The sequence below is a fragment of the Ochotona princeps genome, chromosome 10, assembly GCF_030435755.1.
Source record: "Ochotona princeps isolate mOchPri1 chromosome 10, mOchPri1.hap1, whole genome shotgun sequence".
Taxonomy (NCBI): Eukaryota; Metazoa; Chordata; class Mammalia; order Lagomorpha; family Ochotonidae; genus Ochotona; species Ochotona princeps.
Genome location: NC_080841.1, coordinates 17,043,436 through 17,066,447, shown reverse-complemented (window position 1 = coordinate 17,066,447; position 23,012 = coordinate 17,043,436). Strand labels below are relative to the sequence as shown.

General features: G+C 52.9%; 1 protein-coding gene across 2 annotated transcripts in view; it reads right to left on the bottom strand.

Annotated features, from left to right (window-relative positions):
• The window catches only part of RASSF5 (Ras association domain family member 5), a 60,279-nt gene that overhangs the window by 9,344 nt on the left and 27,923 nt on the right, over window positions 1-23,012 (bottom strand). The window contains exon 1 of one of the 2 annotated variants that reach the window (XM_004578698.2): window positions 13,373-13,778. The exons of the other annotated variant lie outside the window; for it this stretch is intronic. Coding sequence (XP_004578755.1) covers window positions 13,373-13,498 — 126 coding nt within the window. The 5' untranslated portion in view covers window positions 13,499-13,778. Of the gene's footprint in view, window positions 1-13,372; window positions 13,779-23,012 lie in introns of those variants that run through there. 2 annotated transcript variants of the gene reach the window in all.

The window sequence follows — 23,012 nt, the reverse complement described above, 5'->3', positions numbered from 1 at the left end:
TGCCTTGCCCTCACTTTTCTGTCTTCTGAATAACACTTGGCAGGGTCCTTGTTTCAAGCGTACCCCATACCACCAGCTGATGGACCTTGGTGAGTCCACTGTCACCGGGCACTTTTCACATGCAAAGGCTCTGTCATTCACTGGTGCTGTGCTCGTGGGGGCAGCCAAGCTGGCTGGCGCAGGGATGCAGGTGGGTGGCTGGGCTCACCCATGGACCCTGGGAGTGACTCCCAAATGGCAGCATATACCCCTGTCAAAGCCTGCAATTCCCATCACAGCCAAGCCTGTAGTCATCACGTGCCACAGACCTCTGCAGCTGCATGTGCATTTAGATCCATGCCAAAGGACCTAGGGGGGAGTTCTCACAACCCAGATGGTTATACTTTGCATCCAATTCTATGCTTCCATTTCCTGATGATTGTTATACACATAGCAATGCCATCATAACCACCCCCCCGCCACCCAGAGGCTCCCTGGAGGGCAGAGCTGATGGGCGGGGGCCATTTGTGGTACCATCTCCAGATCTGACCTGAATGCTGGGCTGACCTCCCAGCAGGTATGAGATAAATACCTGTTGATCTGGTGTGAGTGGGAGGAGCAGCCACTGTGATTCCCCACCCAGAGCCTCCCATTGGCCATGGATGCTGGACAGCCCAGAGCTGGAAATACCCCACCCCCGCCTGGCCCCAGAGGCAATGCCGGAAGGTGTGGTGTGCAGGAAACTTTGGGCGTCCCTATGGCTTGGCTCTTTGACGCTTGCTGGTGAGAGTAAACGCAAGACCATCTGATGATCTGTGACTTCCAGCAAGTCACTTCCTGTGTTGGGGCCTCAGTCTCCTCTGTCATGAGGTGAGACCGGAGGACACTGTTATGGGCTCCAACCCGACACAAAAGATAGCACTGCTTCCTCTTCTGATTTGGAAAACAGGCTGGGGCTGGGGGCCTCTCAGGGGACAGCTGGGCATGGCTAAGGAGCCACAGCAATCCTCAGCCTCCAGGAGCACCGAGCGCACCTCTCCCCTCTCTCAGCTTCTTTTTGCTAAATGCTCGCAGCTGCTTTCTCTGTAGTCAGCAAAACTCCAGGTCAGTCAAGCTCAGATTGCACACCTTTTAGCTCTCCCAACTCCGGAGAACAAAACACAAAGTGCCCGGAAGTTATTCACCGTGAACCTTTGCCACATTTCCTCTTTCTCAGCACTTAGCAAATCCACCAGCAGCAACTTATTCACTCTGGGGGCGGGGTGCAGCAGGGTGAGGCAGGGAGGGGAAGAAAGGGGAGGGGCGAGGAGGGGAGAGGAGGGTTGGGAAGGGATGCCTAGGTCAGGGAAGGCAGCTGAGGTGAATGCTGCAGGAGAATAACCACCGGAACCTGCTGGCCGGACCCCAGCCACCTGCCATTTCTGTTGGTGGCAGAGGGAGGTGGTTGTCCTAAACAGAATCTCTAAAGATGGGGTCAGACACCTATCTGTCCAGGCTGGAAACTCTCTGCTCAGTGTCCCCGCCACCTCCAGGGTGGTCCCTTTGTGATGCTCTGTTCTGAGGTGAGAAATAGACACCCCACACACACACACACCCAACTCCTGGAGGAGTGTGCAGTCTGAGATGGCCTCCCTGGTCCTGCTCACCGCAGCAAAGGGCCCTCTGTGGCCCTGTCCTATGGCCCCAAATAAAAGGTTCGCAGTCTCCCACACGGTGCTCTCCTGTAAGTCATCCACACCACAGCAAAGGCAGCTATAGCAGAGGAGCGAGAGGTGGAAAGGATGTGGGGGTGTGTGCTGGTGGGAGACCTGGGCTGAGAGACTCAAATCCCCAAGGACAAAACTGCCAAACAGTTGGCAGCAACTGACTTAGTTCCCAAACGGTTAAGGACCATGAGAGGCACCTTGGAGGATGAAGCAGATGTTGGGTGGTCCCTGTCCCCGGAAGCCCCTGGGTTATCTAAAGAGGAAGGATAGAAACAGGTGCGCCTGCTTCAGCTCATACCGGGACACGCTGAGCCCAGTTGGGATCAAGGTCTTGAGAGCTTTCTTGGCAGCCAAGCTGGCTTTGCACAATGAAGGTCATTACACAGGGACTCCACGTGGCACTAGCATGTTCAGGAGCCTGGGCACAGAGTCCTCCACTTCCCGAGATGGCCACTTGGTCTACTGGGGGAGCAGCAGTTGCATGTGGGGGGCCTGGACAGGCTGTGGCCCTGGTGCTTCAGGGGCTTGAGTTCAAGGCCTGCCTTGCCTCCCATCACAGAGAAAACTGCCAACGGCGAGGGACTGACTTGAGGGCTTATGGTCACTTTCAGATGCCCTGAGCATCTCAGTAGCACCCCTGGCTCCTCCCACTAGACTACACTGCTCCCCTCCCTGGGCCATGGACTGGCCTTTGCTGGTGGTGGCCTTGACCTTGTGTGGACTAGAACAGGTAACTCCCACTGGGTGTGAGACATAGTTTGCGCATTTGTTGTGGAGATGACACATTGTATCTGACAGTGTTCAGTTCAACCTTCAGTGCACAATTAGCACTCAAGAAACATTAGCTAGTGGGTACAACATCAACAGAATCATCCAGTGTGTCAGTAGTCTGACTTTAATTGCAAAGACAGAGGGACAGTCACATCTCCCATGCACTGGTTCCTTTCCCAAATGTCTGTAACAGTCAGAGCCAGGCAAGGCTGAAGCCAGGAGTCAGAAACACAAACCAGGTCTCCCACGTGGGCAGCCACCTGCTGCCTCCCTGGAGTGCATTAGCAGGAAACTGGAAGTGCGAGCAGAGCTGGGCTTGAACCCAGGCACTCCACGCTCATCCCAAGCAGCATCTCTGGTATAGCAACGAACACCTGCTCTCTCCCCTTTAATTTAGTAGTTGTCCTTCTGATAGGACAAAGCAAAGTTGGTCAGTGGGGACAGATCCATTATGGAAATCTTCTTGCCAGATAGGCCTTCCAGCCAGGGCCAGTCAGGACCTTTCTCTTTCTTGCTTTCACTCTTGCTAACACACACACACACACACACACACACACACACACACACACACAATCACTCCCCTCTCTCTCATGCAAAGAATTACATTTTCTGATTGCATAAGTATAAAAACAAGTACATTACTATCTTTACATTAAAAACGTTTTTTTTTTAACATAAAGGTTCATTTTTTTCCCTTCTGATTTTTAAAGGAAATTAGGACATCTTGTGTCTCAAAGATAAACTGGCCATATTTCCCAAGCTCTTAGGACCCAAGAAAGGTGACCAGTTGTTCCAGCCTGCACAAACCTGTGATTATTCTCAGGATCTCCAATAGTAAAACTAGATCAGGGCTGGCATGGTGGCCCAGCTGCCTAAACCACCTCCTTCATCACTGCCAACCCATATGAGAATACCAGTTCAAGTCCTGGCTGCTCTGCTTCCTACCCAGATCCCAGGTAATGTTTATGGAAAGGCAGCAAAAGATGGCTCAAGTACTTGGGTTCCTAATATCCATGTAGGAGATCTGAATGGAAATCTAGGTTCCTCCTAATTTTGGCCTGGTCCAGCCCTGGCCAGTGAGACCATTTGGCGTATGAACCAATGGATGGAAGATCCCTCTCCCCTTGAAAACCCAGGACAGTCCTGGGCAAGCCAGTTCATTTGGTGGCCTCACCCAAGGGACTCCCTCCTTCTCTTCTCCTCCCTACGTCAGGCCCAGGGACGCTGGGTGTGCTTTCCATCCTCTAAGAAGTTGCACCATCTGTTAGAAAGCAAACCCCCTGAGGGCAAGGACTTGACCTTGCTTGTTGAACAGTATCTGCCTCCTTCAACATTTGCTCAATGAATTGAATGGAACACAAAGAAGCGACACCACACACACACACACACACACACACACATGCACTTATGAAAACAAATGAAGGGAAAGGAAAGGTTCCTAATGCTTTATAAAAGTCTCATGGGGGCCCGATCTGACGGCCCTAGAGGCTAAATCCTCACCTTGCAGGTACTAGGACCCCATTTGGGTGCCAGTTTGTGTCCTAGCAGCTCCACTTCCCATCCAGCTCCCTGCTTATAGCCCGGGAAAGCAGTTAAGGACGGCCCAACACCTTGGGACCCTGCTCCCATGTGGGAGGCCTGGAAGAAGCTCCTGTCTCCTGGCTTCAGATTGGCTCAGTTATGGCCATTGCGGCCACTTGGGGATGAACCAGGTGACCGAAGATGTTTCTCTCTGTATCTCCTGCTCTCTGTAAATCTGCCTTTCCAATTAAAAAAAAAAAAAAGTTTTATAGGATTCCTGGTTTGCAACACCCACTTATGAGACAGAGGCCAGAATACCCTCTGGCTATTTCAGGAGGTAGGTGGCCCCCACTCCTCCCATTTCTGTTCTCACAGCACACCCCCCCACCTGCTTTTAAGCTCTAATGTCTGCCCTGTGGATGAAGGCAGAATAGAGACCCCCTTCTCATCAGCAGGTCCCTGGAACTTTCCCTAGGGGCATTTTCTCATGCCCTGAAGGGTTTCAAGTTGCCCTTATTGGATTCTCAGTTTGGTCCCTCACCCCTCAACCTCACTTTGTTCGGCCTTCTTCATATATATATATATTAAAATTTGTATTTATTTATTTGAAAGGCAGAGTTTCAGAGAGAAAGGCAGAGAGAGGGAGAGACAGAGAGGGAAGGAGGGATGGAAGCAGAGGGAGGGGGGAGAGATAGATAGATAGATGGATAGATAGATAGATAGATAGAATATGAATCCTTCATCTGCTGGCTCACTCCCAGATGGCTGTAACAGCTAGATCAAAGTCAAGTGCCTTGAACTCTATCCATGTCTCACACATTGGTGGCAGGATCCCAGACACTTGAGTATTTTTCTACTGCTTCCCCAGGTGCATTACCAGGGAGCTAGATGGAAAGTTGAGCAGCCAGGACTACAACTAGTACCTACGTGGGATGATGGTGTTACAGGTGGCAGCTGAATGTGCTATGCCACAACGCTGGCCCCCAGCCTCCTTCAGTCTCCCTGTGGCCTTAGTCTGAGTGTGCAGCTGGAGAAAAGAGAATTTGTGCCCTGCGCCTGGAACCGACTCGACTCTTGGGATATCCACTTTTTTTTTTTTTTTTTTTTTTTTTTTAACATTTTCTTTTTTTTTTTTTTTTAAGATTTATTTTATTTCCATTACAAAGTCAGATATACTGAGAGGAGGAGAGACAGAGAGGAAGTGGAGCTGCCGGGATTAGAACCAGCGGCCATATGGGATCAAGGCGAGAACCCCAGCCACTAGGCCACACCGCCGAGCCCGGGATATCCACTTTTATCTCTAATTAGCGGACATCCCAGCAACGTAGGCTGTGAGCCAAATGTCCTAGTGCTGGCTTCACTCTTTGCAAACCTGTGTTAATCATGCAAGCCTGACTTGCCCATTAGCCAATGAGCAGCACCCCCAGTCCAGCAGCTGTATTCTTTCCATCTCTGTATTCCCACAGCACCAAGAATCAGAAGCAGGCGAGTGCGTGGGTCTCAGCACTTTGACCCAGACCCCAGTCTCTCACAACATTGGACTCGGCTCTTTCAGAACCAATTTAAAGGGGAACCCACTGAAAATCACCCAATAAGGACCAATATCCAGAATAGAGAAATAATTTTAATTACTCCACAAGAAAAAAGGGAATAACCTGATTTTAAAAATTAGACAAAAGACTTAACTAAGTCCTTTAAATAGGCTAAATGGGTAAATAGGTTTCTCCATAGAAGAAACACAAATGGTTAGTAAGCACATAACAAGACACAGCATCAGTAGTCACCAGGGAAATGCCAACCAAAACTATAATGCAATGCGACTTGACACCCGTTAGGATGGCTGTTTATTGAAAACAACAAAGGAAAAGAACATGTGTGGCTTAGATGGGCAGAATGAGAACCTGTACACATTGCTATTGGACTGTAAAGCTGTGCAACCTCCATGGCAGCCATTTTGACTATTCATCAACAAATTAAACGTGATTACCAAGCAATCCAATAACTGTATTTCTGGGCCTGCACCCAACAGAAATGAAAGCAAGATCCAGAACAGGTATCTGCTGTGCACGTGTGTTCACAGTGGCACTACTGATGGTAGTCAAAGGGGGGCGTAACCCAAGGATCTGCTGATGGGTGAATGGAGAAACAACACGTGGTGTAACACACAGTGGAGTATTATTCAGCCTCAAACAGGCAGAAATGCTGATGAACCTTGCAAACCCTGTCCAGAGAAGCAAGCCAATACACTGAACACATATTGTGTGTGTTCAGCCACCTGTGGTTCCTGGGATAGTCAAGTTGACACAGATAAAAGGAACGGAGTGGGTGCCAGGTACTGGGGAAGAGAGAATGGGAATTACTGTTGAATAGCAAGTTTCCATTGGAAAATGGACCAGTTTTGAGGAGGATGGTAGTGCTAGGCACACCCCAAACCCTGACTGTCACCAGTAAAGATACTGCACCATACGCTTCTGAAAGGCTAAAATGGAACGTTGGGGAAATTGGTGTATCGTCAGTGAAGCTAGCCATCATGTAGCTCTGAGTGTTTCTGTGCCCTCTGGCCAAGGCCTGGGCCAGGCACATCTGATTTCCTCTCTCTAGGACACGTGCTGATGGAAGCATTCTCTGCCCAGCGCCTGTGGGATGTGAGCTGGCTGACACGGGGTGGCTCTGGCAGACACGCTCTGGCATCACCGCTGAGGCATTTAGATAATTCTGAAAAGTGCTATAGGAAAGGCAGGCTTGGGCCCGAATCCTGGATGTGCCACTTATAGCTGTGTGATCCTTTCTGGGCTTCGGCTTTTCACTGTCCAGTGTCATCTGGAAGAACACGCCTTGCACGAAATAGTTGTAGTTGTTCGGAAGGATGCATTAAGTGTTGCATGCAGAGCCTGACACAAAGCAAAGCCCAGCAACACACAACAATTGCTCTTGCACACTCTAATCTCATCCCAGTAGACCTGGCCCTTTGCTTGGCTTGAGCACCCCAGTTACGATCTTCACCCCCCATTCAACACTCTGCTGCACTGCTCCAAGCAGTCTTTATAATCCCAAGCCCCAGCGGTGGCCATGGGTTCTCACCACCAGTCTTGGGACTCCTGTAACACTTCTGTTCTGCTGTTCTACCCATTTCACAGACGGAGGAAGTAAGATCTAGGGTGGCAAGCATGCTTCCCAAGGTCTCACACAATGAAGGCTCGGCCATGGGCTCCCAGGACCACAGACTGGCTCATGTGAGGCCCTAGGGCCCAGGAAAGATTACCACTGACCCGGATACCCGGACTCTACCCTAAGGGCAGTCAAACTACTGGCGTTGCTGAAGCAAACCTTACCCATGCTCCAAGTTGCAAAGGGAAAACACAACAGAGACAAAGAGATGTTCTGTCTCCTACCTCCCCACCCTGCTGCCCTCCAAGGCTGCAGACAGACAGAAGTCTGTCACCCAGGGTTCTCACATCTCCTTACCTGGAGCTCTTGCTCCATGCAGCAGTAGCTGGGTGACACAGACCTGCCTGCCCTCACCCAGCGTGCACAGCTGAGCCGCACACAGGCAGGTGGAGAGGGGTCCCCCCAGGCTTGGACAAATTTGTCCTTGCATTTCCTGCTTGCTCTGTGGGGCTTTTTTTCTCAGGATTACTGGAAAAATCCATTCCCTCCATATCCAGAATTACAGCATCGTAGCAAGCTCCCCTGCCGACAGTCGTGAAGATCAACTTTCTCAGACCTTGGCCCTGAAGTGAATGATTCTGCATGCTGGGGTGCAATAGAAGCGGGCTTTCTTTGGTCTTTTGAAGATCAGGGTTACTGAGACAGTTCTAAGCCTGCTCCTCCTCCATCAGATATGCTTCCAGAAACTACCATGTGCCAGAGACCTGAGGATAAGCCCCACGTGGTATGGACAAGGAAGGCCATCAGAGAATGGACTGGCAGTTTGTGGAGCCAGAAAAGAGCCTTGGGACCCTGCATCCACATGGGAGACCCAGAAGTAGCTCCTGGCTTTGGGTCGGTTCTGCTCCGGCCATTGCAGCCATTTGGGGAATGAACCCAGTGGATGGAAAATCTTATTTCTCCCTTTGTTTGTAAATCTGCCTTTCCAATAAAATGAACAAATTAAAAAAAGACAACAAGAGCAGGGCCTGAGTAAGGTCTCATTCCCAAAGCAAAGGGCACCTGTGCAGCAGCAGCAGACATGCGTGCCACAGCGAGAGAAACGGTCCAGGAGGCTACTGGGATTGCTCAGATGCTCTCAGCAAGGCGTCCCAGACCCCACAGGGGGCAAGGCACACCCGGAAAGGAGAGGCCTGCCACCTGCCACACAGAGACAGATGGACTCAAGGGCAAGTGGCAAATTTCTCCTGCCCTCCCATTTCTAGTGAATGTGCCAGACCGGTCTGAGCCTCAAGGCTTGTTGAGTGGGGACTGAGCCACACTGAAGAAGAGTCCCAGGACAGGGCTGGGCGTTCTGCACCAGAAGAGCACGAAGGTGCCAGTCACCTGGCAGGTGGAGACCAGGAGAGAGAAGGGAACTCCATTCCCGGCATCCAGGCTGTGCCTGTGGGGGCTGCATCTTTAAGACTGGGTTGTGCGCCAGGTCAGAGTCCAACCCTACAGAATGAACTAAGAGCTGGGATTCAGGGTTGAATGGTGGCCTTTCTCCCTGGGTGGGCACGCGAATCACTCTATAAGGAAAGGCCAGCCGAATGGAGTGAAGTAGCCGGTGCTTGTGGAGACACGGGGTGGGTGGGAGTGGAGAACTGGAAGCCCAGGGGGAGGGGAGGCATGGACCAGGCAGGCTGTGAATGCGGATGTCGGGGATCATTCTGGGGTCCTGAAAGATCAGTTTCTCAGGAATCCATGTCCAATTCTGCTTGCTCCCAATTGGGGTAGGCAATCAGTCCCCAAGTATTTCCTAAGCAGTTGGATCTTCGTACGCACGGGCTCCACATCAGAGAACGCAAGCACAAACCAAAAATAGATCCTAAAAAATGTCATCCTGCTGAACATGTATAGATTCCTCCTGTGCCATTATTCCCTGAGCAATACCTTGTGACAATGAGTTCCACAGCAGTGGCACTGCAGGGGGCTGCACATGACAGTCATACTGTGCTATATGGCATATGACAGCCACACTGCTAGGTTCCACAGGACAGTCACATTATGCCTGGTGGTACATAACAGCTACCTCGTATCAGGTGCCGAACTCCATCTGGAGATGATTTATATAAGTACACAGGAAGATGTGCATGGATTACATGCCACTTTCCGTAAGAGACTTGGGGGCAGGCATTTGCCTGGAGGTTAATATACCCACTTTCCCTCTCTGAGTGCCTTGGTTTGATTCCTAGCTCCAGCTCCCAACTCTAGCTTCCTCCTGGTGTGGTTCCTGGCAGGCAGTGGGGATGGCTCAAGTGGTTGGGATCCTGCTGCCCATGAGACCCAGGGCTTATTGCAGTGAACCATAAGTTGAGGAGTATGCCCTTGCTTGTTCTCTCCTTCTCATTGCAGCTCTGCCTCTCAAATAAATAGTGGGCAGGCACCATGGCTCAACAGGCTAATTCTCAAGTGCCAGCATCCCATATGGGTGCCAGTTTGTGTCTCAGCTACTCTACTTCCCATTCAGCTCTCTGCTTATGGCCTGGGAAAGCAGTGGAGGATGGCCATAGTATTTGGGACCCTGCACCCACAAAGGAGACCTGGAAAAAGCTCTTGGCTTCATGTCAGCTTAGCTCTGGTTATTGTGGTCCTTTGGGGAGTGAACCAGTGGATGAAAGATCTTTATCTCTCCTTCTCCCTGTAAATCTTTTGAAAAAAGATAAATAAATCTTTAAAACACAAATAAATAAAAATGTATAAGGAAATTGAGCACCCATGGGTGCTGGTATCCTTAGGATACCTAGAACCAATCTCCCTTGCATGCTGAAAGAGATCTGGGCAAGCCTCACAGACACAGTCTTGAGACCAGCGTCCCCAGATGGAGGAGCCAGGAGGCCTGGGGTGCGGCCACTGGATCTCAACTTTGAAAAAAGATTCAAAGTGTGATTCTGCTGCTGGTGGCTGTAGTGACCCTCCTGAGCAATCTACAGAAGACGCAGAGCGGGGAAACCATCCATCAAGGGGAGGGAGCTGGACCCTGCTCCCGAACAGTGAAGGTGAAGCAGAGGTACAAGTTCAAAGCCACACTGGTCACACCCTTCACCTGGAATAGCAGAGCACAGCTCCCAAGGTACCGAGACAGTCAGGCACTCACCGCAGCAAGCTAGCCTGCCCCTGGCTCACAGCTGCACTTCACTTCCTGGCCTCCCCTGTGGTTAGGTGTGGCCATGTGATGGAGTTCTGGCATGGGGATGGTGTATCAGAAACATAGACCGCGAAGATTTGCCCTGTGGAATCCTGAGCCTCCACCTGCCAAATTCACTCGATGCAAAGTGGGAAATAAACTTCCTATGAGACTGAGGCGTGGTGGCAGGGAGGGGCAGTGGCGGTTGTTAAGTGGCTGTGTAGATTGGAGGTAGAGAAACAGTGTCACAATCAAACCTGGCAGCCTGTGACCACCAGCCCGGTAGACTGGAGCATGGCCAGGGCCGTTCTCTACCTCTCCTGGCCTCAGGGGCTTGGATCTTTAGAAGTTGCCAGGTAGACAAGGCCTGAAATCCATACTGCACTTGACAAGGGGTCCAAGAGGGGAACTAGTGCGGCTGACCCCCTGCCAGGTGCACAGGCTGGCAAACTCCTCCCTCCTGTGGGTCCTCGATGTCTCCGCCTGCTGGGGGCAGCACTCTGACACCTGGCAAGCAGCACCCTGCCCGGAGCTCTGGGTGAGCCTGTCCCATGGGAGTTCTTGTAGATGCAGGGAACATAGCCTTTCCAGCTGGAAAATGTGTCTGTCTGAGGTCGTTCTCCTCCAAGCCACCAGCAGCCCGGCTTGGACACCCATCACCCAGGGAGACACGGCCTAACGGGGGTCAGCCCGGGGAGGAGGGAAGTCCCCAGAATGCAGGGCCTTGGTCTTCTGAAACTGCGTCTGTATGACTCATGATCTGCCCCCACCCCCCTCAACGCTCAGCAGGCTGCATCTTCTGAAAGCAGAGACGGAGCAGGCGCCCAAAGACCGGTCTTCTCTCCCCTGCCATCTCTGACTTCCTGTCACCTCCTGTTTGTGAAATGGGACACGTGCCCCCCACCTTCAAAGGGGGCTGCAGGAAGGGCTGGGGCAGCCCCAGAGAAGGAACAACAGAGGCCCCAGGGCAGCAGCCGGGCCTCAGCAGCTCTGTCCAGCAGCGGCTGCAGGTTGCGCTGACCAGGCTATTTATAGAACCTTTCTCTGGCTTTCTTGAATGGGAGCCTTGGTCTGGCAGTGATGGGGAAACACACACACACACATACACACACAGAGGCACAGGCTCCTTTCCTTGAAGAGGGAGATGGGGGGAGGCGGGGAGAGGGGAAGGGAAAGAACCATTCTTGTAGGGGCAGGTTAATCCCTGTGGGGGCAGAACTAAAGCACTATTAGAGGTCAGAGCGCAGTGGGTATGGGGGAGTCCTCCACTGGAGATCCTCTCCCTGCAGGGGTAGCTGCCAGCAAGGAAAGCTGAGAACATCAGCAAAAGCAAAGAAACACCCAGCGTGATGGACTAAGATGCTGAGAGGAAGCGTGTGCAGCCCCCACCTGCTGCTGCTCTGGCCCTGGGGCTGGCTCGCTCAGGCCTGCCCCTCGCTGGACAGCTCTGGGCTGCAGGCAACTGGCAACCTGCAGCAAGGACCTGGTCCTGCTCCCTGGATCTGGGATGAGGATCAGAGTGGCCACCTCTGCCACCCCTTCCTCCTGGGGCTTACAGATAGATGCCTTTCTTGGCAGGGAGTCCTGCCTCTGGGGGCTCTCAGGCTCTGGCCAAATGACAAAGGACAGCAACCGGAGAGGACACGCAGTGGACAGGACGTGCAGCAGGAGTCTACAAACGTGTTTCCCATAGCATAGTTCTATTTCTGCCCAGAAACAGTCACTGAGGTAAAGAACCTTCAGCCTCGCTGGACTCCGCTGGACTCCTTCCTCTGGGCCCCAAGCGGGCAGTGGGATCACAAGAGGCAAGCAGAACAGCTAAAGCCTGCTTCCAAAACAGAAGCCATTTTCTCCCCAGGGAGCAAACAAACTCTCGAGAGCAACAGCTCAGCCCCTCTGCCACCTATCACAGTTACCTGGCATACCATTCAAAGTCTTGATGCCACTTTGTACCCCAGACTCAGGAACTCAGAATTCAGACTGGGCACCACTGGTCTAAGGACGTGTGGGGAGAGTACTGAGAGGAGAGGCACTCACACACAGGGTAAGGACCCAAGTGACGCGGTGGGGGGAGTGCTGCCTCCCCTCTGTGTGTGGTCCCACTGTGTCCTCCACGAGGCCCAGCTGGTCACCCCCATCCCTAGCCCTCCAGAATAAGTCCTGGTGTCCAGCCTCACATGGGGTGGGGGTGATGATTCCACCAGCCTCTCGATTCCTTTTAACCACATCCTCTCCTTGGGTCTCGGGCCTCCTGCAAGGCAGCTGACCTCAGACCCCAGCCACAGGCAGAGACAGGCCTGCAGAAGTTTGGGTGAACTCTAATTGGCACAGGACTGCTGTGTTAATGACGAGGTGCCACACCCCTGTGAAGCTGTGAAGCTATCACTTACTTCTGTCTGCAGAGGACCCTGTCTAGGTAGCTGCTGGCTCGGGGCCCTCCCATCTAAATCACAACATACACAGCTCTGCCACCACTCCTACCGAGACATGTGGCCGATCAGGCCACCCTGCAGCCAACTGGCAGTGTGGCCAGGGGACCAGAGCTTGCTGGGCAACAGGGGGCCCACACATGACCCCATCAGGGTGCCCTGGGAGGTGAGCATGGCAGCGTGCTGGCCGCCCAGGGAGAGGGTGTATAGTTCAGACTCCCTCACTTCTGCAAAGCTGCTAGATGCTGCTTTAAGATGGTTTCTTACAAGGCGGAAGTCTCAACCTCCTGTATTTGTGCCTCTTAGGGACTAGGTGCCCCACCCTTAGCTAAGCTCTGATGAGGGAAGGTGGAGGGTGACTCTGAATGGTCATCCCAAGACCCTGCCATGCGCAGGTGAGCAGGGGGCAAGTGGCTGCCTGACCCGGCGCAGTCCCCAGCGCCCCCAGCCCGGGGTGAGCCATTTTGAAAAGGTCTGGGGACAGGAAATGCTGAGTTGAAGAGAGGAGAGCAGGCACCGCAATGGCTCCAGGTCCCACCCTCTGCCTGCCGCCCCAAGTTCATGAGAGTTCTCAGGGCAGCTGCCCATCCATTTTCTCCGTGACTGTGCCTCTTGGCCAGGAGCAAGGGCCCCTTCTAGACCCCACCCGGAGGAGGGCTCTTGCCTTCTTCCATCACCACCACTGTTACCTTTGAGGGAGATCTGCTCTGCACATTCCTGAAAAACGTAGTCTTGGCGGTGAAGAAACAGTCCTCCAGCTCCTCGTCCAGGCTGCAGGACCCACTGCTCATGCTGCGGTCCAGGTCCACCGTCATGGAGCCTGGGACTGCGAGCCAGCGCACGCATGCACCGCTGGGACCGGGCTGGGATGCTGAACGCTTAGGCAGGGGCACCCGGCCTCAGGAGCAGTCGGTGATCCGGCTAGGCAGAACCTGTCCAGAGTCCCTCAGCCAGCTGGTTGGCGCCTGCTAAGCCCCCGGTTCGGCCGGCGCGCCGGGCTCCGGTGCCTTGCTCTGCGCCCGGCTCGGCGCCCCGTTCGGCCCCTGCGGTTTCATCTCAGCCCAGGCGCCTACTCTCTCCCTCCGCCCCGCGCCCTCGCCCCCGCCTCTCCGTGCCTTCCTGCCCCTGGTGCAGCGCACACACACACGGCACTTCGGAAGCCACTTCCTCTTGTAAGGTTCCTCAGAGCCCGCAGGGCTGTCACCGCGCCCCTCCCCCAGTCCGCCTGGGGCCACCGGAGGCAGAGCACCTTGGGTCCTACCCGGGATTGCAGGGGTGGAGTGGCTCAGGATGCACCAGGCTGGGGTGGGAGATCCTCACTTTGGCAGATGCTGCCTTCCTACCCACCTGAGAAGATGCTGTCAGGGTGGACCCCGGCTCTCCTCCTCCTACCTCGTCCCCGGCCCTCTCCCCCCTCCCCAGGCCTGCAGCAGCCAGGTCAATCAATTGCTTGCAGAAGTAACTGGAGAAGAAGGAAATCGTATCTGGCCTGCCTGGAGAGCCAGCAGTATTTTAACTTGGAAATGCCAAAAGAAACTGCAGGGCAACCACAAGCACATGCAAATCACATGCAAAGTTATGCAGGACTGGGTCCTGCCCACCCACAGAACCTGGCCCTGAGGCAGCCTGGGCACACTGAAGGGGCCTGCAAACATCATCCACCTAGATCATTTGGGCATTTTCCTGAGAGTCTGGCCAAGAGGGGTCTCTGTCAGGTCTCAGGTCTCAACATCAAAGCTGGCTCATTCCCCGAGGGCGGGGTGGCATGGATGTGGGATGCCTTCCTTGTTGGTGGAGGCTGAGCCCCTCCAGGTTGGCCCCCCATCCCCTGACTCCTGCAACCCCACAGCAGGGGAAGCTCTGAGTGCCTAACAGCCTCTGTACCTGTCAGGTAACATACACAGTCTGTCACTTAGGTCTGCCAATGACAGCCCTCAGGTATTCCCATTTCACAGATGTGGACACTAAGGCTGGAAGTTTTGTGTGCAGGATATGTATGCTGGGCCTCAGAGTCTGGTCTGGGTGACCCCAGGTCTTAAACTCTCCATGTCCATGACAGATTGATTGACAGCAGGGTTAGGTGGGATCTGGAGGAGAACAAACCACAACCCTCAGAGCCTGGTGGTGCATGGGGGCAGATGGCCCGTGAGCAGGGCAGCCCCCAGCCACCCAGCAGTCAGCTCTACCTACAACTCCGATCAGCTCTGGGATGGACCCCTTCTTCCTCCTCCATGCAGGTGGCTATCTGTGCAGGAAGGCTTCCAAATGCAGCCCAATTTAGCTCCCTCCTGCCACCACATCTTTCTCCCAGAGGCCTGTGGGTGCCTGGCAGACACAGATGAGAACACCGGGAGCCATGCTAAGCTTAAGAAAACTGAGAAGCTTCAATGCCAACAGCTGTCTTCACCAGCAGGGAGGTAAGGGGGCTAGGCAACTTGGGGTGGATGCCTGGTGAGCTATAGGGTGTTGGGATGATGGGGGCGAACTGGCATGAATGGGATTGAAGATAGGTTCTGGTTTTGTCTGGAACAGTCAAGGGTACGGGAAAGGCTGCTCAGGTTGGGGGGCAGGGTCTAGCAGCAGAGGCTAATGGTGGCCTCCTAGTGCAATGCTGGCACACACGGTGTGCAGGCTGGGGATTCTCAGGAGTCCTCAAGGCATCAGTAGCAGCTGACCTGCTTCCTCTGGACCAGCAAAGAAAGGCCTGCTTTCTTCTAGAAAGAACCACGGGATCCCCATAGCTAAGGAAACAGCAAGAGGCACATTCTGTGGGCCACTCATGTCCTTGGAGTCCTGCAGAGAGCTTGGGGAGGCAGCCACGGTGCCAGGCATTAGAGATTTTTGTGTCATGCACACGGCTAATAACAAGGTCACCAGCATCCCCCCAGGTCTCAGCAGGAGCTTCCCTGATGCCAGATGGAGGCAGGGACACAGTGTCCTTCCAGGGAGCTGCTCCCTCCAGGCCTGACATTCTGAGAACCTGACAGCTAAAGAAAGGCAACTCCAAGGCCTTTTAGCATCCATTAGGACTTCACTTAGGCTAGTCCATAACCTTAAGAGCAGGTACCATGCCCATTCTATGGGTCAAGAAACTGAGAGATCACTTGCTCCATCGCGGCTCATTGTTCTCAAAGCCTGCCCACTGCCTGTTTCTGTCTCTTCTTCTCCCCTCCCCACCCACCCGGGAATCTAAGTTGGAAGGAAGCAACAAGCAAGAAGTGAGGAGAGCAGAGACCGTGCTGCAGGGAACCGGGAAGAAGTCCGCAAAGATCACAAGCAGTGCAACAAGTCTCCAGGAGGAAAATTCTAGACTGAAGCTGCAGGGGCTCCACGGAGCAAGACTGGACGCTCTTGAGCACCTGCAGCCAGAGACAATGGTGACACTGGCCAGCCTGCTAAGAGGGTGGAGCGGGGAAAGGCCTGAGCCATCGCCTTTCAGGTCTCTGGCAGATGGGCACACAAGTATAGGCCCTGACCAGCCTCGTCCCTGGGCCTGGGCAGAGGAGATTAGACCTACAGCTGCCAAGTTCATGGCACTGTGCAGGGGCTTAGAGAGGATGAGTGGGCCGCCTTCCTGACTCCAAGCACCAGGTAATGGAAGACACTATTTTAAGCTCCCTTCCTTTCTCAAGTGCAATCTGCTCAGGTGGCCAGATCCCTTGTCAGAGCTACCCCGTGGTTCTGCCTGTTCCCGACAAGCCGCGATGTGAGAACAGAAGTCAGGAACCGGCATTTTCATCCCAGCCCCAACTCCTGCTTGATGTGGTACCTACAGCAGCTCTGATCTCACTGCTCTTTGTCTGAGGGGTGTGACGGGGGTATAGAGCCAACTTGGGACCCTCTGACCTCTTAGCACACATGCAGAGGCGGGAAGCCCGAGTGAGGTGCCACACTACATGGAAACATACCTTGAGAGGTTTAATAGCCAGCACCTGCCTAAGGCCCCTTGTTTCACTCGGTTCCTAGGAGGAAGGCACAGCAGTGGCCAGTATCGTGCGGAGGGGGAAGGGGGGGCGACTGTCTCAGTGTGCCCATGTCCCTGCTTTCCCTTGGCTTCTGCAGTCTTCTCTCTCCCTTTATGTGCCTCTGCCCTCACTGGGGGTGCTGCCTCACCTATTTCAGTGGTATCTACCACACCTGCCAGACTCATAGCTCCTAATTCTGCCTCCTGGTAGCTCCAGATGTGTATCCGCAGCAGCTCACTGAGAACCCACCCCGCCATGCAGCGGCACTCTGCACAGGCCTAACACAGAGCTCTTGATTCCCTGCCTCACCCCACCTGCCCTTCCTCTTCTGCCTCCCTGCTTTGCCGAATGCCATTAATGTGTACTCTTGCAAGGTCTTCCCCTTGTACCTGTCTCTGCCCCCTCTAAACTCTGCATCCCCTGGAGTCACCACAGGTTCCCTTCCTATGAGCAAGATCTGCATATGGCATTTCCCTATCACAAATCCTTCAGTTCAGATTTCAACCAACAGCTATCCAACAATCACTGGGCACAAGCCTCGGGTGCTGACACCTGCATCCATTCGCTCAGCACACACCCACTGAGAGCCTTTCCCTTGTAAGGCCATGCGCTCGGATTACATGAGCAGCACACACCCCTGCCTTCTCAAAATGCACAGTCCTTGTAAGCAGCAGCAAGCTGGGGTTCCATTACAATCACTGAACTCTGGTACGTGTCACGGTTGAATCATCACGACAACGTGAGCAAGTACTTTACGGATGGGTTCATGTGCCCAACCATAAACATAACAGAATCACACGTTACACACGCAGCTGCTGAGTCTAACCTGCCAGTACAAGTACTGTCCCTAATCCAGTGACCACACCATATTTCAAAGTTCCTCCCAGGGCCTTCCGGACCACCTGCCCTGCCACTGCTGACACACAACCAAGCCCTCCTGTTGCTTTGGCTTCATAATTTCCATTTGCAGAAGCTGCCAGCCTGCGTGTGGTTTTGCACCCTCCTTCCTAACGTATGTTCCCTGCCTGCAGCCCCTTGTGTGTGACCCTCAGACACACCCCCTCCCAGACGTCCCCTCCTGGTCAGACGCTACTCCATCCCAGGAGCAGCATTTGGCCTCTCCCAGCTGACTTCCCATTATAAGGGCTAAGAGGCTACACCAACACCGCACTGAGCTCACATGGGACTCAGCACCCTATAGTGCCGGTTGCATTTCTCCCACATGGCTGCCAGGCTAACACCTGGCACAGGATTCTGAAGCCTAAAAACACTCAAGTTCAATGACGGGTTGGCCACAGTGAGCGGCAGGGGGCCCGAGGGTCAGACACAGGCCCAGAGATCTTGCCTTCTTGAGTCCCTTATGAGACCAGAAAATGATAGATGTTTCTGACCAGCAACCCTCTCCAGGTGGGCTGATCCTCCAACCTCCTGTGCAGCATGGCTACACGTATGAAACATGATCAACTCTGCATGACACCCAGTTAGAGAAGGGTGTTCAGCCCGCCATGACACAGCCTTGTTCCTGCCCTGGCAAATTAGCAGCCGAGGGCAGAGCATCACGTCCACTCTGCCTGGCAGGGCTCAAAGGTAAGACCCAAAAGGATCATACCAGGTCCAATCCCCAGGACAGCGGTCAGCCTGGGCAATCCATTGTCTCCAGGGGCTTTGGGGAGTGTGGGGCAATGCCTCAAGGGCTTTGGGGTCTCCAAAGAAACAGGTCTCAGAGCTTGGTCATTCCCTTGGCCCCTGGCTGTGCCCTGTGGGAAGTTACTTCTTTGCCTGATTAGAAAGAAGTTTGAGCGGCGAGGCCCAGTTGAGGCTGGTCCAAGGGCCTGCAGGAGGCCGCCATGATGGGTGGTTGTCTGGTGTGGAGCGAGACATCCTCAGCAAGTATTCCTGATTGATGGAGAGTGTGTGATTGGCCCTGTGGTGTTGTGTGTAAAGCTGTTGCCTGCAGTGTCAGCATCCCATATGGTCTCTGGGTTGACAGCCAGTTGCTCCACTTCCAATCCAGCTCCCTGCTAGTGCATCTTAGGAAGCAGCAGCAGATAGCCAAGTGCTTAGGCTCCTGTGTCCATGTGGGAGACCTAGAAGAGGCTCCTCGCTTTGGCCTGGTCCTGCCCCAGCCACTGCAGCCATTTGGGGAGTGAACCAGCAGATAGAAGATGATCTCTCTCTCTCTCTCTCTCTCTCTCTCTCTCTCTCTCTCTTTCTTCCTATCTGTGTGTAACTCTGACTTTCAAGCATGTGGTAGGAGTTCTGTGAAGGAGCCAGGGGTCAGGCCATCCCAGGGTTAGCAGAGTTGGGTGACTGGGTGGGGGAGGGCTGGCATTCACTACCTCTGAAGTTCCCTGCGAGAGACCACCTGTTCCCCACCATGGGAAGCAGTCAGACCAGGTGTCAGCACCCCAATTCAAGACTTGGAAGCTAAGGCAACGTGCCTGAGGAGAGCAGGTGGAATCCCTCCCTCCCCGGGGAGGTGGGGAACTCAGACCCGAGCCTGCATTTTCCGACCTTCAAGCCAAGGAATCTAGTGCTGTGAATGTCTTCTAACGACCAGCATCAGCTGGCTGCTGGATCACAAGCACATCAAGTTGTGCAAAGTCAGGTAACAGGGCTAACTCAGACAGGGGCCATCGGCAGCCCTAAGGACTGGATGCAGGGGGCCAGGCTGGATCCAGGACGATTGGGACTGGGGTTGGGGCACATCCAGTCTGCGGGCCCTATAAGACCTGTGCCATCATGTGGTCCTGACCCTGACAAGGCAACCACAGGAGGAACTCAAAATTTGTTAAATGCAAAGCAGGCTCCTTTTTAAATGGATCATTTCCTGTGGCCTGCGAATGACATCATAAATATCCAAATGCCGCCTTGGCAGATGAAGGTTCCCTGTATCTTCAATGAGCAGAGAAATCAACTGGAGCCAATCCATAGTTGACCCAGATATCAGAATTAGTGAAGACAATAAAAGTTAGCATAAATGAATTCTATTTACTATAAAACTTACAAAACTTACAGACATGGAAGATCTGAAAGAAACCCCAAACCAAATCTCTAGGGATGGCATATACCATGTTTATATGAGAAATCAATGAGTGGGTGAAGGCAGATCGGGCAGGGAAGCGGTGCATCTGAAGACGCAGCAACAGCAGCTATCCGAAGCGAAACCCAGAGAGTAAAGGCTAGTTTGTAAATGAATAGAAAACAGCGAAGCAATTTCAAAAGTTACTACCTACACACACAGAGCATTCAGAGACAGGAGTTTGGCCCAGCAGGGTAAGCACCACTTGGGACACCAGCATCCCAGGTTGGAGTGCTGGGGTTGAGTCCTGGTTCCTCTGCTCCTGATCCAGCTTCCTGCTGTGTGCATCCTGGCAGGAAGCAGGTGATGGTCCCAGTGCTTGGGTCCTTGCTACCCACGTGAGAGACCTGGATAGACCTCTGGGGTTCAGGTCTTGGATGCTCCATTTCCCATCCAGCTCCCTGCTTGTGGCCTGGGAAAGTAGTTGAGGAGGGCCCAAAGCCTTGGGACCCTGCACCTGTTTGGGAGACCCAAAGGAAGTTCCTGGCTCCTGGCTTCGGATCGGCTCAGTTCTAGCCACTGCAACCACTTGTGGAATGAACCAGCAGATGGAAGATCTTTCTCTCTGTCTCTCCTCTGTAAATCTGTCTTTCCAATAATAAACAAATAGATCTTTTAAAAATGAAAATAAACAAATAAAAATAAATGTTTGAAGAAGCAATGCCTGATAGTTGCACAGAAACCTGCAGATCCAGGAGATTCACTGAACCCCAAGCTGAAGAACCACGAAGACAACTGCCCTGTGCTCATTGTAATCAATGTTGAGAAGCCAGGACTATGCTGTGGCACAGCAGGCCAAGCCACAGACCGCAACATCAGCGTCCCACAGCAGAGCACAGGTTCTACTCCCGGTTGCTCCACTTCCAATCCAGCTCCTTTCTAATGTGACCTGGAGAGCAATGAAAGATGGCTCAAGTACTGGGGAGCTTGCCACCCATGTAGGAGAGCAAGATGGGGGTTCCTGCCTCCTGACTTCTGGCTTTTGCCTGGCCCAGTCCCAGCCCCAGCCACTGCAGCTATTGCAGCCATTTGGAAACTCTCTCTCTCTCTCACCCTACCTTTCAAACAAATAAAACAAATCTTGAAAAAAAATACACCATTGTAAGGCTTTCCTACTCTACACGATGTAATATCACTCAATAGGCAGACTGCTAAGCTAAAGAGGCACGCCGTAAACCTAGAGACAGCCATTATTTATTCATTTAAAATAAGGGGTTAAAGACTGTTGCAACAGATAAAATTCAATAACAGAATACCTCCAAATAATCCAAAGGAAGGCAGTAAGGAAAAAAAGAGGAAGAGAATAAAGACCAGGTAGAAAGCAAATAGAAACCAGACAGCAAGAAGACAGACTTAAGACCAACTTATAGCAATAATTACATTAAGTGCAAATGACTTAATTCATGAAGAGGTGACGTGATCAGATGGGATAAAACAAAAAGACTCAACCACTTGCTCCCTACTAAAACAAACAAACAAACCATGATGGTTAAGTGTAAAAATGTAAATAGCCTAACTGAAAGGATAGTTAAGGAATATCACAGGTACGCTGAGCAGGGGGAAACTGCACGGGGCAGGCATTTGGTGCAGCGGTTCAGTCACTGCTTGGGACATCTGCCTTCCATGTGTGAGGCCCCAGCTCCTTCCTGCCCCTGCACACCCGGGGAAGGCAGCAGACGCTGACTCAAGCACCCTGGGCCCTGACCACACGGGAGGTCCAGAAGGAGGTCTGAGCCCCTGCCTTTGGCCTGGCCCAGGCTGGCTGTTTGCAGATATTTCACATGTAAACTAGAAGATGGAAGATCCTTCTCTGTCTCTCTGACTTTCAAAGAGAACAAAAATCAATAAAAGTGAACAAAAACACAGTCACAGCAGCTAGATTAACTAGATTTTAGAGCAAAGGATGTTGCCAATGATAAAGAAGGTTATTTCCTAAAACTAACAGAGTCAATTAATCAAGAGGACAGAATAATCTTAAAATGATGGTGCTTAAAAACAATAGGAATAATAACCTACAAGGGAAGTGGGCAAATCCTCAATTATGGATGGTGATTTCAACACTTGTCTCTCAACATTAGCCTCAAACCATATCAGCAACTGTTGTTAACGACAATTAAATCGGACACACATGGAACCTTCCAGAAGAGAGCCAGCACCTGCACCTCCTGAAAGGCATGGGGCTGCTAAGCACAGCACCTGCTCCCAATCCCCGACCGCCCAGTGGTTCCCCTTTCCACTTTTTCTCTTACTGCTCTCCTGCTCCCCCTTGTGGTAATCCTGAATTCAACATGTGGTGGTTGGGCAGAGGGTGACCCAGAATAAGCCCAAGGCATCTTTGGGAGTCTACAACCAGATAGGGGTGTAATGGAGACAGTGGTGAGTGTGTGGGAGGGGGCACTGGCCAGAGCCAGGAAATTCAGAACCCCATGCCAGATGAGTCACCATGGCTGTGCTGCTGCCGAGGCTCCGTGCCAAGCAGCCAGGGTGGTGGGGTGTGTATCTGTGGGTGCAGGTGGGGATGGCAGAGAAGGCAGCAACACCCACAGGGCTGGCCGCTGGGCGGGGTGGAATCCCTGCCCCCTCCAGAGGGGCTGGAAACCATCTGTCCCTTTCGTGAGTGGAGGGAAGGTTGTCTGTAGATGGGAACAGTGGCTTGGGCTCTGGGGTTAGGAGGAGATCATAGCCAAAAAAAGTGTGCCATGCCCCAAGTCCCAGAGCCCTGGCCCTGGATCCAGGACATAACAACACTCTGGTATTTGGCAAGCTGGCAGAGCTGCCCAGGGTCCTGCAGGCTCATCCAGATCTAGACTTGTTTTCAGGCCCCCAGAAAGCTCCAAGGGATTTTACCCTGGGCATGAGGGGTGCAGGCTCAGAGATGGCCTGGCCTGTCCCTTGCCCCGGCATGCTGCTCCCTTCCCGAGAGGCTCCTAGAAGCAGGAAGGCCTGCTTTGTCTCTGCATCCAGGGCTAGAACAGAGCTCTGGGGCAAGTGTTGTGGTTCAACAGGCTAATCCTCTACCTTCAAACACCAGCACCCATATGGGCACCAGTTTGTGTCCCAGCTGCTCCATTTCCAATCCAACTCCCTGCTTGTGGCCTGGAAAAGTGATGGAGGGTGGCCCAAAGCTTTGGGACCCTGCACCTGTGTGAGAAATCCAGAAGAAGCTCCTGGTTCCTGGCTTCAGATCAGCTCAGCTCTGACATTATGGTCATTTGGGGAGTGAATCAGCAGATGGGGATCTTTCTCTCTCTCCTCTCTGTAAATCTGCCTTTCAAATAAAAA